The sequence below is a fragment of the Lissotriton helveticus genome, chromosome 10, assembly GCF_964261635.1.
Source record: "Lissotriton helveticus chromosome 10, aLisHel1.1, whole genome shotgun sequence".
NCBI lineage: Eukaryota > Metazoa > Chordata > Amphibia > Caudata > Salamandridae > Lissotriton > Lissotriton helveticus.
Genome location: NC_136071.1, coordinates 600,385,122 through 600,402,761, shown reverse-complemented (window position 1 = coordinate 600,402,761; position 17,640 = coordinate 600,385,122). Strand labels below are relative to the sequence as shown.

Sequence of the window (17,640 nt, the reverse complement as noted above, 5' to 3'; positions counted from 1 at the left end):
ATCAGCAGTTATGCTAATTTTTAGTTAATCAACCCCAATGTTAAACAAAATAAGCACCAATTTGCCAGAAGACTCAGCCTGACACTTGACTTCTGTCTTTGAGGTACAGCAAATGTGGGAAGATGGATACAGAATCTAAAAGAACCTTTATTTATTGATTGCACTTATGCGATCCACCAAAATTCGGCTCACAACCGACCAATGGGTCGCCACCCACAGATTGCCAAACACTGGTCTAATCCTCAATCCTGCTGCAATGCCAATAAAATTATACAAGACATACTTTGCTCCAAGTCTGCCCGTATCTTAGAGATGACTCTAATGCTATCATGTTGTGCCACGTTATGTAGCGCACTCAACGAGGCCAGGCTTTATAGCCAGCAGTGGTCTGTCTTCTGAGACTTGTAGGTTTATTATTTTTTTTTTTAGGTCTCGCTTATCAACACCTTCAGCTGACTGGTGTAAAAAACCTGCTGTGAATTATATAACAGTCGGCTTAGCCACTCACTCATGATCGGATGGCTTTATCGTCCATCTCCCTTTCGTGCTTCTGATTCCCAAGGCTTTCCTCACTAGTCATATGTTTGTCCTGCAAATAAGCATTTCAGAGTCACAGGGTTTAGATTGGATGGAAGGTATCCTTCCACTGCCGACATCAGACTGAAGTGCATATCAGGAACTATTGTGCTTCCCTACTGCCCCTAGTTCCCCAGCCCTTCGCTTTAATAAACCTTTTCAGTCCTCCCAATCCCTTTATTTATTAGAACCCCCTTTACCTGTGGCCAATTGCACCAGCACCCTCGAGCTTTGAGTGCTACCTCCTGCACCATCAGTAGCAGACATATTAAAATGGCACAGATGGTCGCTTTGGATCAGCCAATCTGTGGTGGACATTTTTGAGTTTCTTAAAGCATAAGAAAATTAATTCAAAGATAACCATCAAGGATGCGCTCGCCATCGCGGATCCATCTGGGAGAGAGAAAAAACCATTGGCAAAGTCCAACAGATTTCACAAGCAAGACCTACGGGCTTTGTCAATGCCTGTTGACAGAAATATAGGCTTTGAAGTCAAGACATGTTAAATGATGTTGGTTTATAAACCAGTTCTGAGTGTAACATACTTGACTTGGGACCACTTAGCAGAGTTGTAACTAACTGCTCCCCTACCCAACATATGTCAGAGGCAAGTTATACATCGGTAGTCTTAAATGTAATAAATACAAAGTTTGATAATGGCAATATCATACTGGAAAATGTGGACTAAATAACAATACGGATTACTAAATTAAAACACCAAAGCTTTTATTGGCAGTTTATTTCCTTGAAGTTTGTCCACATCTGATTTACTTCCTTACAAGCACTTTAAATGAACTCACCTACAAACGGTCTGGAGAAGGTCTTTAACAATAGTGCTCTCAAGGATGCAGCGTTTCTATAGGTTCAAAGGGACACAGTTACTGACAACTGAGTGAAGTAAAGACGACGGCAAGCGTTTCAACATTGACTTCATTCTGGTTGCCAATGACAAGGAAAATTTTCAAGGCCTGCCTCTGCATAATGTGATCAGGTCCTGACAACGTTTTCCATACAACTCACCATTCATAGAACGGACACACAGAGACATAAGACCAGAGGATGAGTGTAACCCGCAAAACACTTGTAAAGTGTTGTCGTGGAAATGAATGAAAGTAATTGGGCGACCAAAATAAAATAAAATACAAAGTATGTCATTGATAATGTTCTTTTGATGCGGGTTCTACCGGAATAGAAATTCTTAAGGATTTGTTGAGAGCAAGAGCACGAGGAATCTTCACAGACGGAATGTCCATTCTAAACATGCAAAGGGTGCTTCTATTAACTCCAGCACATGCTTTGCAAAACTTTAAAGCAGAAGCTCCAACTCGCAAGCATAGAGTTTCACTTTTACCTCTGCCCCTCCTTGCTCAATGACAATCAACGCTCTCTAAAGTCAGCCTGCTTAAACCGAAGTACGGCCGCCGGGGTCAGGTCTGCGGGAGGACATGACGAGCGACGAGTGAAGGTAGGAGACAGGGGGAGAGAGGTTGGGGCAGGAAGGCAGGGGAAGAGAGGAGGGAAAAAAAAAAAAACCAAATCGACTCACCTGCACCTTGCGACGGCGGCACTTCTCCGGTCTCCCTCTTCGGCATGGGAGACCGGCAACGTCGACAATCTCTCTGGCACTTCTCCGGTCTCCCTCTTCGGCATGGGAGACCGGCAACGTCCTCCGCATCTCCCGGGGTTCCCTCCAGGCCACGGGAGCCCCGCGGGCGCCGCCATACTTCTTGCCGTCTTCCTTCTTCCCCCGGGCTGCGGGGGGCGGGCACTTCCGGCCGGCCGCGCTAGGATTGGCCGGCCGGCCAGTCACGGGGCGGGAAACGGGGGAGGAGAGACGCAGAAGTGCCGGCAATGCCGGACCAGACTCGGGGGCGTTCCCGGCGTCGCGTGACGTCGGCAAAAGCCAAAGAATGTCAGGAACGCCCCCGTGTCTGGTCCGGCATTGACGGACAGGCCCCTCATCCAATGGCTAGGCTCCATTTACGGAGCCAGCCAATGAATGACGAGGGCCGACCCAAAGCACACTACAGTTCTCATCAGGTTTTCGCCTGCGCGAAAAAGATGCGCAGAGCGCATCTTTTTGGCGAGGCAAAACCTAAAAAGTAACATTATTTAATATGTCATTATACTTTTTGGCCTATATAACCCGGACAAACGCCCTTTATTGTGTAATTTGCGTAGGGCTGTGTAATATGTGTGTAATATGGCTGGGTCTGAACTAAGGTGGTGAAGTGAGCTAAAGAATGATGATGGATTAAACCCAGATCTGTGATTGGGAGTGAGTGTCTGAAAAGTTTCAGCGCTCCGTCCATCATCTCCTTGTGCTTGCTTTTTTTAATATGCTTAGGGCTCCAGGCCTCCATTCTCTTTTACACAGCTCACATTTTCTTTTAGAAAATAAACAAGCATTTGCAATGCAATAGTTCTCGCATGTATTCGAGTTTGAACAATTGACATTTCAAATAACAATGCCTTTTATTCTTGTTTTCGTTTTTAAAACATAAATAAAAGTAATTGTCATTTACAATGCCAATAGCTTTAACTCGCGTAAATGCGAGAACGATTACATTGCAAATGATTGTTAAACTCTGCATTTGGTGTTGAGAATTCATTACTTAAAAAGCAACATGGGGGGGGAAAAAAACCCTACAGATACTAGAATTCGAAGAACAGAACGCCGATGGATTAAACCAGTCATTTTCGTCTCCTTTTAAACGCTTAAGAGCTGTGCCAACGAAATAATGGAGGGAGGTAGTGGAGATACTCGGAGAAACTAACAGATTTGTAGTTGGGTGAAATAGGACCTTAACAGTGAGCAGCGGGTACTGTGAGAATCTGAAACATTTCATTTAAGACTTTTTTGTATGTAAATGTTCTTTGGAACTAGGAAGATTGGCTCCATAAAATCTCGGGACTGGTGTAGCTGTACTCGGATGCAAAGCTCAAAGCTTGGTGTGGAGCCCCTTGTTTTATGCAAACATATATCCGCGGCCTTCGTTCCTAGGGTTTTGGATATCGGGGCCTTATGTGAGGAGGCCGTGTGCACACTCATCCTCTTGTGAACCAACCTTGAAAATCACTTTGATCTAAAAATAGACCTACGTGCTTGTGTTCCTTTCACTAACGTTGCCCTCCACCCTTAATTGTGCACCCTCAGTCCGCACGATTCATTGTCAACTCTCTTCACGCACCAGACTCCCTGCTATGGCAAAAATTATTGATACTCGTTAGACAACCAAGAATAATAAACAAGCATTTGCAATGCAATAGATTTGATTGCATTGCAAATGCTTTAGTTTAAAGCTGAGCGCGGCACTGCTTGAAGGACACCGCTCTCGTTTTTTTTGTTTTTTTTACTTTACCACTGAGCGCGGTGTCCTTGAAGCGGGCGCTGCGCTCAGTGTGAAAGTTAAGAAATATATGAATAAACTGAGTGTGGTGTCCGTGAAGCGGCGCAGCGATCAGTTATGCAGTAAAAAAAAAAAAAACACAAACAGTGTTGTGTCCCTGAAGTGGACGCCGCGAAAATTTAAATAAACAAGAAAAAAGTGCTTAGCGGCTAATTAAAAGACACCTTGTTACGCCGCGAGTAAAAGATCCAGTCCGAGTGGGCGGGGTCAAAAGGAGACAGGGCGGCAACAAGGAGGGACTAAAACGCCTCGTTTGCAATCAGAAGCCAGCGTTTAGCATGGAGGATGATGGTACCCAATCAAAAAGATGGGCGGGGCTTCAAGTCCCCTTCGGAAACCGTACTAATGACAATAAGCCTCGCAGAGCGAGGAGCTCATGCGCTCTCCAGCGCTAGGTCTGCGACACCTAAAATACTAATTCCACTCTGCCGAGCTATACTAGTATTTGCAGTCGTCAGTGTGGCAGTGGGTTTTCATTTTGGACTATTCATTAGCAACACTTACAATATCCATTAACATTTAGAATATCTATGGATGCAAGAGCAGGCTTTTTTAAGTCTCTTACCAATAATTTGTCTTACTCTCAAAACTGACTTAAGTGTGAGGCTGACATACTTTGTTCTACACTCACTGAAAGTAGTCCCTTTCTTCTTCCTTCTCCTTGTGGCATACTTTGATATTGTCAGAGATCCTCCACGAGAGCAGAGACCTTCGTGCGCCGATTTTATATCTGACTTATTTGTGACGGCATCACAGCAAAGTCAACCTTACTTTTTAAGCAGGACGCGTTTTGCGTAAACGCATGGCCTGATCATTGGTTGGTCATATGTGTGGTTACTATCTCGTTCTTCTGAATCCATCCTGATTGCAGCCAAGCAAGTGTGAAAGGAGTCTCTTGAATGCTTCTCTCAAGTTATATTAAACCATGACAAACTAAGGAACATGTTGTAGTGTTTGATATGATTAAGAACAATGGTACACGTTTCTGCCAAAAATCACATAAACAGCCAGAGACTATTCATTGAAGAATTGTCAGCGTGTCATAGCTTCCCATTACTCTCAGGGTTTAATCTAGCAACAACACTCTAGTTTTAAGTCAAATTTTAATTTTGACTACAAGAAAGTCCCTATTAACAGCAGCCATCCCTCAAGAAAATCGGAACGACATTCCTCAGGGATGCAGCTGCGTTCCTAGTTGGTAAGTAATGCAGAGTCAGCCGGTAATAGAGTTATCGGCTGAATGGGGATTACAAGTAAGTGACTTGCCTACCTGGTTTTCTTTCTTATGTTTACTTCGTCAACCTTTAACACAGTTGTACATTGGTTGTGACTGTTGTCACACAGAACATTGTGACTGTCACAACCCAGTGTATCTCATCTTGTCCCTTTAGCTCTTGATGACTTACCGAATGTGCTTCTCATGTTACCTATGTTTGTATGTGAAATCGTTTAAAGTTCAGAGAGAATTCTACAGGAATATTCTACTCCCAGACCAGAATAATGTTTTGCTTTTGGTGCTTGAGAGCCAGGAGTCAATTCTGAGTCAGGAATATATGTGGTGAAATCTGAACTAAATTGTTTCCATACCTCATATGTGCATTTGTTTAACATCTCAGTTTTGTCTGATTTTCTGGCACATGTAAAATTTAAGTTTCCTTCAGTTCATGGACTGGCTCCATTTTTGGAAATAAAATTGGTGCTTCCTACACCTATGGTAGCATCAATCAATGTACAAATGTGACATTAAGTTCCTTACAGTAAGGCAGCGTTTCTGATGGTCATTATATCCACTAGTTGGCTTAGTGAACTCCTAGCTCCTTTATTAGATGAGCTGTTGACTACATCACACAAGTCTAAGTTGTCACAACTGCTCATCTTGAATTGTCCGAACAGTAAAGAACAATTTGTTTACAAAGACGCAATCTCAAGGTGAATTCTACTTGTGTAGGATGGTTCTCCGTCCACTAAACCCTTCAGAGCGGACTTGACCTGAAATACAAAAAAAGCCAGGAGAAATATGTTGGGGGTGCCACTTGACTGTCTGTTCATATTTTTTGTCGACACTTTTGCTTACATTTAGTTGTTCAAACGTATTGTATAGTGCGACACGCATCCTGCACAAAACCGTTTTACATTATTGACTGCCTCAAGTTTAGCCTCCTCAGTGCACTGTAAACTATCATAACCGTATACATGCCTTGCTCAAGATGCAGTTAATAACCTCAAATGCTGTATAAATTGACAAATATATGATTTTTTAACTAATTTGAAAAAAAAGTGTTTATTAAAAAGTATTGGTGAAAAGAAAATTCCCTTGGTCTAGTGTCACTAATAATCAACCTAACTCAATCAGCATTTCATCCACACCAGCGTCAAAATCAGGGATCTCCACAGTTATAAAAACAAAAACATTTCAATTACAAAACCTAAGTTTATACGAAAATAGTCACATTTATTGATCAATCAATGGAAACTATTAAAAACACAATTATTAAAAAGATTTTTATACATTCATAGTACTCAAAGCAAACAATCATAATATGTTAACATACAACAAGATACAAGATTAAGTGATTCATATTAAAAAGTATGACACCTCCCTTTGAATGTAAGTAACTGTTATAAATATATGAACACAAGGCAGACACCCTCACTGGAAACTGTTACTGGCAGTTCACTTTTCTGAGTTCCTGTTTTAGAACATGGTTTTCTGACTTCCTTTTCCTTCATTTTTAAACCACATGAAAATCTTGTTTTCTTCCACCCTCCAAATCCCCCACTATCCCCATTTCTACGGTCATGTATGATGGGACCTTTTTGACCTTTTTTTTTCTTCTTTCCCTTCCTTTCCTCCCTCTCTTGTCCAACCCAACTGAGTCCCTCTCCTCTAACTAAGGAATAAGCAAGGTTTTACTTTGTCTGGCTTTGGATTTTGACACTAAAAATATAGCCAGACTTTTGCAGTAAAAGTAAAGCTGCAGTTGATGGTCCTTGTTGTAAGAGCATTTGAACCTGATGTAGCTTCAGGAAATGCACAAAGTCCCTGCTGCTACCCCCCCAAGAGGTCTGTCCCAGTAGTTTTCTTCTGGCCGAGGAGAATGAAGAGACTACATTAGTAATGGAAGAGCGCGGTTTACATACATGCTTTTAAAATAACTATGAACTGTTTATAAATTTAATGAAGGAATCTCGACTGCACAAAGTTAAACTTTTAAAATGGAAATGTAATTATTAGTTCTGTCTATGTGGGTTTTACGTCTAGTTTTACAAATGTTCAAAATAAGTATAAGAACGTGTTTAATGGTATTTACTTCCCCTCGTGACCTGTTCAATGTCATTTTTTTCCTCATGATACAGCATCTACTTATTGGCAGATACCCAAAGGCTCACAATGGACTATTGAGTCCTCCACAGGATGAGAAGTTGACTAACAGCCAGGCATCCCTCTATGAGATGTTGCAGGAGAAAAGCCGATGGGGCGGAGTTAGCATGGACCAGTCAGCACTGCTACCGCTGCGTTTCAAAAATATCCGTGAGAAAACAGATGCACACTTTGTGGACGTGATTAAAGAAGACAGGTAAAAAAGAAGCGAATGAGTGCCTGAGCATAAATATTTTTCCTGTCCCTGAACTAAATCAAAATAGTTGGGTCTATAGTTTGTTCCTGCAAGTGTCATAAGTACAAAAGGGCAGTTGCAGTTACTAACTTCATTTTGTAACAGGGTATTAAAGCATGCCTAGTGCCAGGGCAGATATGAGGTTCTAAACCCTAAGTTTCATTAAAGATCAAAAGTATTCAGGAGTTGGTCTTGCTTTATTTCGAACAGACACTCCATGAAATGCTTTTTTATTTTGGAGCCATTTATTTCTCATCAACCTGTCTACATCTAGGCTCTTTTACATTTACCTACTTTCTTATGATTAAGTATAATTTTTTCTTGCAAGAATAGAGCAGATCAATCTTCACAGGTATCATAAAAGTGGTGGAAAAGATTCTGTGCGAATAATATCAGTGTTGCTGAAAGGAAGCATTGACAATGAATTAGCAGTGTTTGACTAAAAGAAAATCTTCCTACAAAGGCTTACCGTGAATCAGTATTTGTTTTGTGAGCATAGACTTGTTGGTTGCTAGTTTTCAAGGCTAAATTGATACCTTCCTTTGGCATTAAGAGTTACTATATGACTGTCTCAGGAATTTAACTGTATGTTTTTGAAAGTTAAGCCCCAGAAATCCGAGCTAGCCCAATAAAGGTATTTTTTTGTGTGCATTTTTTCTACTTTTTCGTAGAATTGAGCTATAAGTGTGATGTTATTATGAATGTCATCTGAGCTGGTACTTCCCTGTACGGCTTACCCAAATATGATTTTTTATTTTACTTTAAATGTAGTCTGTTTCCTGTTTAAAACACATTATAAACACCCCAATAATCATCATAAAACCGAAAGTAAAATAAATAAACTTTCATATATGACATTCCCATTAAGTTTTCATGAATGTCTCAATTCATCCAATCATCTTGTCATATTGAAATACAACTCCACTTTGAAACATTCTTTCATATTAATACAGTGTCATGTACGGAACACAGAATTATGTAAGAATCTCGCAACACTTCAATGGCTATTGAAATGAAAAAGGATAGCTTAATATTCCTGATAAGCGTGTGTAGTCTTAAAATTCTGTACTGTTTATTTTTGATTTATCACTCCTAAATTATATCTAACATGCAAATGACCTAGACAAAACAGCATATTGGAGGTCATGGTACGTATGGCAGATTAAAAGGCATCCATATATTATTAGGGTTTCCACTAGCTCAACCTCTGGTTCCCAGTCTCATTTAGATGTGGAGGAGCCCCTAAGTTTTCAGATGCCCTTCCATCGCCTGAAATCTATGGTCCAGTTACTCATCTGCCACCTCCATACATCAGACGGTCCACCTTCTTCAATACATATTTGTCTTGTCTGCAATTGATCTAACCACAAAAAAATCTCAGGCCCCATTTGCAGGAAAAAGACTCCATTTACATCAGGATCATTGATTTAAATTGTTTCTCTGATAGAAATCACAGCTAAGGCCGTTTATTTTTCAGAAATATGATGTTGAGTGTAGCTTCCTCCCCCGTTCTGGGTACTCGCTAATGACCACACCACACAGGGGCTTAATATAACATGTCTTTTTTTCTTCTGTGTGTAACCGCAAACTCAGCATTCTAAACCTGCATTAACTTCACTACACTCTAATGCTTATGTTACAATTCTATGGAGGCCATCAGGAACCAAAAGAGTTCTGTCATTATTAACTCACAATACTCTACACTGAACAGGCCACTGTGTTATTTTCCCACATTAAATTGAGTTGGGGCCTTCACCACACATGCAGGCTGGAGGACCCCCCAGGTTACAGCGGTAGAAAGGCAAACAAATATTATTGTAACATGAACAAAACTATCCTCGGATGTTGTGAATGGAAACAACCCTAGATGAACTTATTGTATTCTGTTGCTAGGTTTATTCTATATCTGGATTTTCACTTCAAGAAGTTAACATTCATCCCAAATAGTTTTATTGAGCTCTAATGCTGTCTTCACATTGATCTGTGCTATGCAAACAAATGATGGACGGAATGCTGAATTAATCATACATTCACCCCCAGTCAAGAGATCTGGGTTAAATCCATCGTTCTTTTGCTCACCATGCTACCTCAGTTTAGATCCGGCCATATGCAAGTCAGTCGACCCTGTGCCACATGGGGATAGTCTAGACCGAACTGCCAAGCCTGGTCCTCCCTGGACCCGAAACAAGCATCCTGGGACTGGTTTCTGGGTAATACCCTTCATTAGCCAGGCTAGCTTGAATCCAGTGGCACAGGGAGCAAGGGACCCATGTCTGGGCACACCCATCTGACTTAGGGTGAAAAGTGCTGTGCAAACAAATGATGGACGGAATGCTGAATTAATCATACATTCACCCACAGTAAAGAGAATTGAGTTACATCCATCGTTCTTTTACTCACCATGCCACCCCAGTTTAGACCCAGCCATATGCAAATCAGTCTTGACCCTGTGCCTCATGGGAACCAGAAACAACCATCCTGGGACCAGTTTCTGGGTATTACCCTTCATCACATTGATCTACAGTAATATTGCACCTTTCTACCTTTTAATGAGTGAGGCAGATCAAATCAGTTAGTTTCCGGATATTTGTTCTCTTTCTACCCCCAGTGATGGTCTTCTAGTTCTTTTCAATTAGTTTGTCAGTGGCTCGCTTCAGTCGAATAGTCAAGGGGTATGCTACCATTACATTAACAGTTATATGGGGACTCATTACTTCACAATCATTATATCGGGGGTCTTTACATTTACAATATTTTTACATCACCAGCCATTAATTCATAGCTGCTTTCATTTTTATTAAGATTGCGTGTGTATAAATATGTGTATGTATAGATATATATATGTGTGTGTGGGGGGCGGAGCTTGCTCGAGACCGAGATGGCTGCCTGAATCTCGAGCTCCTCGGCACTGATAAGCGATCCTGCAATTATCCTCACTAATGCCACCTCAAAAAGATTGACAGATCGTTATCTGCGAAGCGGACCACTAACGCACCATGGGAACCCGACCTCGACCTCTCTCAGCCCCCTAGTTCTGGAGTTAAGACGATGCACTGCGGGCAAAAGACTGGGCCACTGATCCCCGCGCTGTAGTTGAGAGCGGTGCGGAGCTGCGTCCTTCTGTGTGTGGTGAGGGACGGCTGACTTGCGCCGGATCTTCGAGCCTCGGGAGCCTGGCTCATACTGTGACCTGAGCTGGCCTGTCGTGATGCCGTCGGAGCTGAGGGAAGCTCGGGCGGCCGCGCAGGTCAGCAACTACTGCGCTGGTGCAGGTGTTGTACAGCCCTGTGAGGGGGAAAGAGAGGAGCCCCCCCCCCCGGTGCGTGATGACCGTCCGGAGCCAGGAGACGTGACTCAGCGATGGACACGGGCAGAGACAACATTAAATAAGAGCGCCGGATGGAGACTACTACAGCGCAGCTCCAGACACACGCACAGAGTGCTGCAGCTGAGTGGGGCCGCCATTGTGAGCGCAGATGGGAGAGCCACAGCACCAGATAGCAAAAGGACATAAAACTTGCCTATATGCTGGGTACTTGAGGCAATGTTGGCTGCAAGTAGCTGATCTAGACTACACTGGAGGGCACCATCCCAGTGTTGTGAGACCCCCAGAAGCGCCGCCCAGCGGTGGGAACCCGGCAATAGAGCAGTGACCACAGAGGAGTGGGCATACAACCGGGGCTGCGTTTCTACTAAGAATTCCATCCGGCCTGGCAGTCTTCAGGTCAACCATCCAAGTTAATTATAGAAAGGAACGAGCCGCATGTAGAGCAGTGCTGGGAGTCACCTGTGGGAGAGAGTAAGGTGCTCCAGGTGGCGCTTTGAGGCAGCATTTTGGGGCGAAACTAATACCGGCGATGCGGAGCCATGACCGATAGCGGCGCCACAGGCAACGATTGAAGGCGCTCCTTGCAGCTGGAATACTTGATGGGCTGATGCAGGGTGCCACATACCTGCTACTGGATTAAGACCACACTGACTGCTGCCTAAGTGGGGATCCACGACCCAGCCGCCATTGTTTCATCTCCAGAGGGAAAGTAGATGACGATCCCTCAATAGCCGGTCCTCCTGAGGAAAGAAAATGGGCAGATCAGACAGGACGCAATCCAAGCTTTCCTTTGAGCAAAAACGCTCTAAGTCACATGACTCCACGTCAGAGGAGGCTAATAGGCCTACAACCCCTATGGAGGAGGACCCGGACATCTGGAGTATGCTGCTGTCAAAGGAAAAGGGATTGCAGAGCGGTATCTTCCCCCTGGGCACGAAAATCGACGCCCTCTCATACTGGATGGATAGAATGGGGGAAAGGCTGGATAAACACGCGGAGAGGTTAGATCTGTCCGAACGGCGGCTCACGGAGGTGGAGGAGGCACAGACCACACTGGACTCAGAACATAAACAATTGGGGAAGGTTATGCGGGCCTTGCAGGACAAAGCGGAGGACTTGGACTTGGAAGCCTGCTTGAGACGCTGTAATCTCCGCATTACGGGCCTGCCGGAAAGGACACAAACTGGCAACATGGAACACTTTGTAGAGAAGCTATTGGTGGCACTTCTGGGAGCTGAGGTGTTCTCAAACATGTTTGTAGTGGGAAGAGCGCATCGGACCTTAGGGCCCCGACCCCAGCCAGGTTCCCCGCCACGTCCAATTATAGCAAAACTGTTAAACTACCGGGACAGAGACGCAGCTTTACGCACTTGAGGGACATGCTGACAGATGAAGGGTCGACCATTTCGCTCTATCCGGATTTCACCGCCTGGGTACAGGAGGCTCGTCGACAATTCGCACCTATGAAAAAGCAGCTGCGCAAGATGGGTCTGGACTATGCAATGCTATACCCGGCCAAGCTAAGGGTAAATAAACAAGGTCACTCTCACATCTTCATAGACCCGAAGGCTCTGCAGAAGGTGCTCAAGGACTGGACCAGGGAACAACGAAAGAGCCCAGAACGGCGGCTACTGGACGAGGCGGCGGGAGGATCGCTGGATGAACAGGACTGAGACTCGCTTGGTTGCACACGACTGATAAGTCTTATGGGGGTTGAGAGGGGGACGGAGGGGAGGGGGGGAAATGTGTGGATTGTGCATTTTTGCTCTATGGGGGCGGTCAGTTATAGAGATTCCCATATATAAATTTGAGCTGTGACTAACCTCTACATGTCTAGTATACTGGTGTCAAAGGGCAGCATGGGGACCCTATTTTAGCCACAGCTTCAGCCATAAGAACCGCCCATTGGGATGTAAGACATTAGCAGGGGAAGAGCGCATGGTCGCAGTGTGGCATTCTGGGCGCATTGCTGTGAAAGGTTAGAGTGGGGTTGGTGACTCTGAAAGTCGGTGTGGGGGAGTTGGGCGGGAGGCTGCCAGTGTGAGGCTTATAGCTGTATACAGAGCGACCTCTGCCTACAAGTGACAAACTACCACTGTTTATTGAGGTTGAGGTGGGAGGGGGGTCAGTGTGGGTGGTCCCTATAGGGGATGCTGCGCGACCGTGTTGTGGGTGGTCTGCTGTGGGTGTGGCTAGGGGAGGGCAGAGCAGGGAAGACGGCACACAGAACACGAAAGAAGCACGAATTGAGAACAGCATTTGGAATGTGAGAGTTCTAAATGACTATCGTAAACACCGTAAAGTGTTGAACTGTTTGACTAGGCATAAGATTGACGTTGCCTTATTACAGGAGACACATCTCACACTGCCGAGCCCAATGATGCGTTCCAGGGGCCTGGTGGGAAATGTCAATGCCGCAGGGTTTACAACCCAGGCAAGATGGGTATTGACATCGGTTAACCCCAGATCTGAATACACGTTGGGACAGTTGAAAGCGGACTCTGGCGGGCGGTTTGTGATCTGTAAATGCCAGGATAGAGGGATGGATTTGCTTATAGTTAACATCTATGGCCCCAATTATGACTGCCCGGAGTTCTTTGCCTCGTTAGCTAACACGGTGAGTGGGTGCAGGGTGACACAAATACTTTGGGGGGGGTGACTTCAACCCGGAACTGGACAGATCAGGAGGCCTGTTCAGGAGACCGGCGACGGCGGTCAGAGCTATAGAAAGAGTCATGATTAGCAAAGACCTCTTTGATGTGTGGAGGGAGCTGCACCCACAGGACGGAGGTTACACACACTATTTTGCTTATTATAACCTACACACACGCATTGAATACTGGCTAGCGTCGACGCCCCTCTTGTCTCAGATTAGTGCTTGTCAGGTTCTGCCGCGCACGCTGTCTGATCACTCACCACTCTTGCTGGTCTTGTCCACCCCTAAGAAAACAATCCCACCATTCACATGGCGCTTCCCACCATACTCGTTGGACCCGCTCTTCAAAGAGGCATTGGCAGAAGCTATTGAAATGTTTTTCGCTACTAATATAGGATCAGTGGACAGTTTTCAGACTGTTTGGGAGGCTTTCAAAGTGTACATTAGGGGGGGGGGCCATGACTAAACGCTCTGGGGTTCTTCGTTCCATACGACAGAGACTGTCGACCCTGGAGCACAGACTGGGGGAATTGGAGGCGCATCAGTCGTCCGACGAAGGCGGGGAGATTACAGACCCAGTGAAGGACCTTTTAGCGGAGTATCAGGATGCGGCGGATAGTGAGGTGAGACATCTGGGTAAATACGCCAAAGCGCGGGCATACGGAGAGGGAGATAGTCCGGGATCTGTATTGGCTCATATGCTGATAGCCAAACGCAGTAAAACCTTAATTACCAGTATCCGATCGGATATGGGCGACCTGTTAACGGATGAAGAAGACATCGCGAACAGGTTTAAACAATACTACTGGGACCTGTATGCCTCACGCTCGTCCGATATGGATGGGGAAATACTTGATTATTTGGAACACATTAAGTTACCCTTCCTATCAAACACACAAAGAGAGTTCCTTATGCTCCCCATTGAAAAAACGAGATACTGGAAGAATTGGCGGGTATGAGGGCAAACAGCGCCCCAGGGATAGATAGTCTAACTGTGAACTTCTATAAGACCTTCATAGACCTACTCCTCCCTCACATTTCAGTGCTATTTGATGATTTGTGTGAAACCGGACAGATGCCACACTCGAGGAGGGAAGCAATTTTAGTAGCTATCCCCAAACCAGGTAAGCCCCTGGAGGAATGCAGATCTTACCGACCGCTGTCGTTGCTGAACGTAGACACCAAGCTGTGTGCAAAGATATTAGCTAACCGTCTGGCTCTATTGTCCCCGGAACTCGTGGCCCCATAACAGGCTGGGTTTGTGCCTGATAGAAACCTCACTTACAACCTGCGTACTGTATTTGGTACTGTGCAACATGTCCAGCAGGACGCGAAAGCAATCGCGGTCTTCTTGGATATGGAAAAGGCTTTCGACTCGGTGGAGTGGCCCTTTATGCGACACGTGCTGACCAGAATGGGACTTGGGCCCCGTTTTCCTACAAATGATTGGGGTACTGTATAACGCTCCCACAGCTAGTTTTCGGCTGGGGAACCTAGTTACGGGCGCCATTTCCATCTCCAGGGGAACCAGGCAGCGCTGCCCCTTGTCACCAAAGTAATACGCAATAATCGCTGAGCCCTTGGCATGTGCGCTGAGGGAATATCACAGCCACAGGGGTGTCAGATTCCCTAACTGCGTAATCGTGGTATCAACGTACGCGGATGATACCTTGCTTTACGTGAGGGACCCTGAAAACAATCTCTCCCCGGTCCTCAGAGAGGTAGTGCACTTCGGTGCGCTTTCGGGGTTAAGGGTCAACTGGACCAAATACCGACTCGGAAATTGTTTTCCGTGAGCACTACGGGACAGCTGTAGCAAAACTAGAGGATGATATTGAAACTTGGATTGGACTTCCGCTGTCATTTATTGGCAGGGTCTCTATTATGAAGATGGTGGTGCTGCCCAGGTTCCTGTTCTTGTTCGTAAATATACCAATAGTGCTGCCGTGCTCTTTCTTTGATTGATTAAATAAATCATTGATTAGGCTGGCCTGGGCGGGCGGGCAAGCAGGCAAGGGTGCATTGGCGAGTGCTCACTCTGCCATACAACCTGGGAGAACTGGGTGCACCCGATTTTGACCTATATTATAGGGCGGCGCAGGCTGCACAAGCACACAGCTGGATGCACGGCGCGGCAAACATTCCTTACCTCAGACTAGAAAGGCTTTTTGCTGATAAGTTCCCACTCCCGGCCGTCCTTTTCCAGCCGGCAGACCGCAGGACAGGAATACTGGATTCGCTTAACTTGACACGGCATGCCTGGCACTGCTTGTTACACCTTCAAGCGGGGGCCTTTTACTCCCCGGAAATGCCAATAGATTGGGCGGTCTGGCTGACTCCCTGCAGCGATACAGGGGTCCTACGAGCGGTACAAGCGCTGGGTATATATAAAGTGGGTGACCTGTTTTCAGACTGCGTCGCCAAGACATGGGATGAAGCTGCGGCCAATACAGAAGCGCCCACTTTAGTGCAACGTTTCCAGTTCCGCAGAGTACGCGGAGCGCTGTTACAACAACTAGGGGATGACTTGAATGAACCCCCTGAGGTACAAGAACTATTGTACCTTATCAAAACTAAAACGCCCCGTAAACTCTTCTCCCACATAAACAAACTGGTAATGTCCCACATAGCTAATCAATACACTAAGGCGAGGTTGGCCAGGCAACGTGACTTGGACATGACGATAGATGATGACATGTGGAACACAGACTGCTGCTCTTCAAATACATCAGTAGAGTGTACTACACCCCAGAATGTTTGCACAGGTATGGACTGAGAGGAGATGAAACCTGTGACAGATGTAGTTCCCGGAGGGCAGATTCCCTACATTTAGCGTGGGGGTGTCCGGGTGTACTTCAGTACTGGGAAAAGGTATTCTGTGAGATAAGCAATATAGTAGAGTTGGAGGTCGTCCCCGGCCCGGCGGTGGCGCTGCTGGGCTAGTCCCAAAAACTGCCGAAGGCAGTACGCAGGCTTGTGAACTTAGGCCTTCTGATGGCAAAACGCAGAGTGGCAATGTGCTGGTTGAGGGGTCCCTTGCCTACAGTGGCATAGTGGGCGCACCATGTCCTTTATTGTTGCTCACAATCTGAAAACTTCAGCGAACTACTCCCCCCACGGAGCAGACCAAAGAACCTCTGGGGGTTATACACTACATACTTGAAAGGTAAAGGAGAGGGCCTAGCTAAAGAGACAACGACAGGAGCGGCAGAGGGATCTAACACCTCAGAACTATAGAGGACAGAGCTACTTTACGAACTAGGATAACACACTACACACACGTACCACTATTGAACCCCTATCTAATAGATGAGACTGAAAATATGGGTGGGACTTCGTAGCCAGGCGATGACCGCAGGGAGGGAATACGGATGGATAGGTTCACGGGCAAGAGCCACATTGTCGAGCTTACATGCAAGTAGTATGAGTCCTGTTGGCGGCAGATTGGGCTGACACCTTTTTGTTTGTTTGATATACAAATTTTAGATCCGTCTTGGTTTACTGTAGCGCAGCAGAGACACTTTGTATACTGTCAAGAATTGCATCCTTTAAGAATAACTCTGCCCGACCTCCGGGATGTGGGCTAATAAGCTGTCTGATGTGCCTTATGTGTATACGCCGCTGGCCTCAGGGTTGTAGGCGAACTGCTGTGTATATCAGTGATACCTTGCATAATAAATCTGTTAAATATATATATATATATATGTATGTGTGTGTGTGCGCGCATGCGTGTGTGTGTGTCTGCACAACATTGTGTGATTCTTTGCTAATCACTTAATCTCCCCATGCCTAAAACCAAAATGAATGTGTCCTTGTGTAATGTAAATTCGGTTCATTTAAAGCAGTCCCACTACCTTCGGGTCAAATCTGCACTATATCAAACTGCAAAAAAAAAAAAGATAAATACTCGTTTTGCACACTTCTTTCATTGGGCTATACTTGGGCTACATTTAGGTGTCATTTGTGCTACAGTTGGGCTCTTTTGTTTTTGGTGGCCATCTTAGGAAACCTTTTGATTATGAAGCATCCTAATGTCCTTATTTACTGCAGTAT

The 17,640-nt window shown here is 45.2% G+C and overlaps 1 protein-coding gene across 2 annotated transcripts in view; it reads left to right on the top strand.

Annotated features, from left to right (window-relative positions):
• The window catches only part of ADCY9 (adenylate cyclase 9), a 508,932-nt gene that overhangs the window by 408,558 nt on the left and 82,734 nt on the right, over nucleotides 1–17,640 (top strand). For both annotated transcript variants that reach the window (XM_078663127.1, XM_078663126.1), the window contains exon 5: nucleotides 7,344–7,564. In XM_078663127.1, coding sequence (XP_078519253.1) covers nucleotides 7,344–7,564 — 221 coding nt within the window. The remainder of the gene's footprint in view (nucleotides 1–7,343; nucleotides 7,565–17,640) is intronic.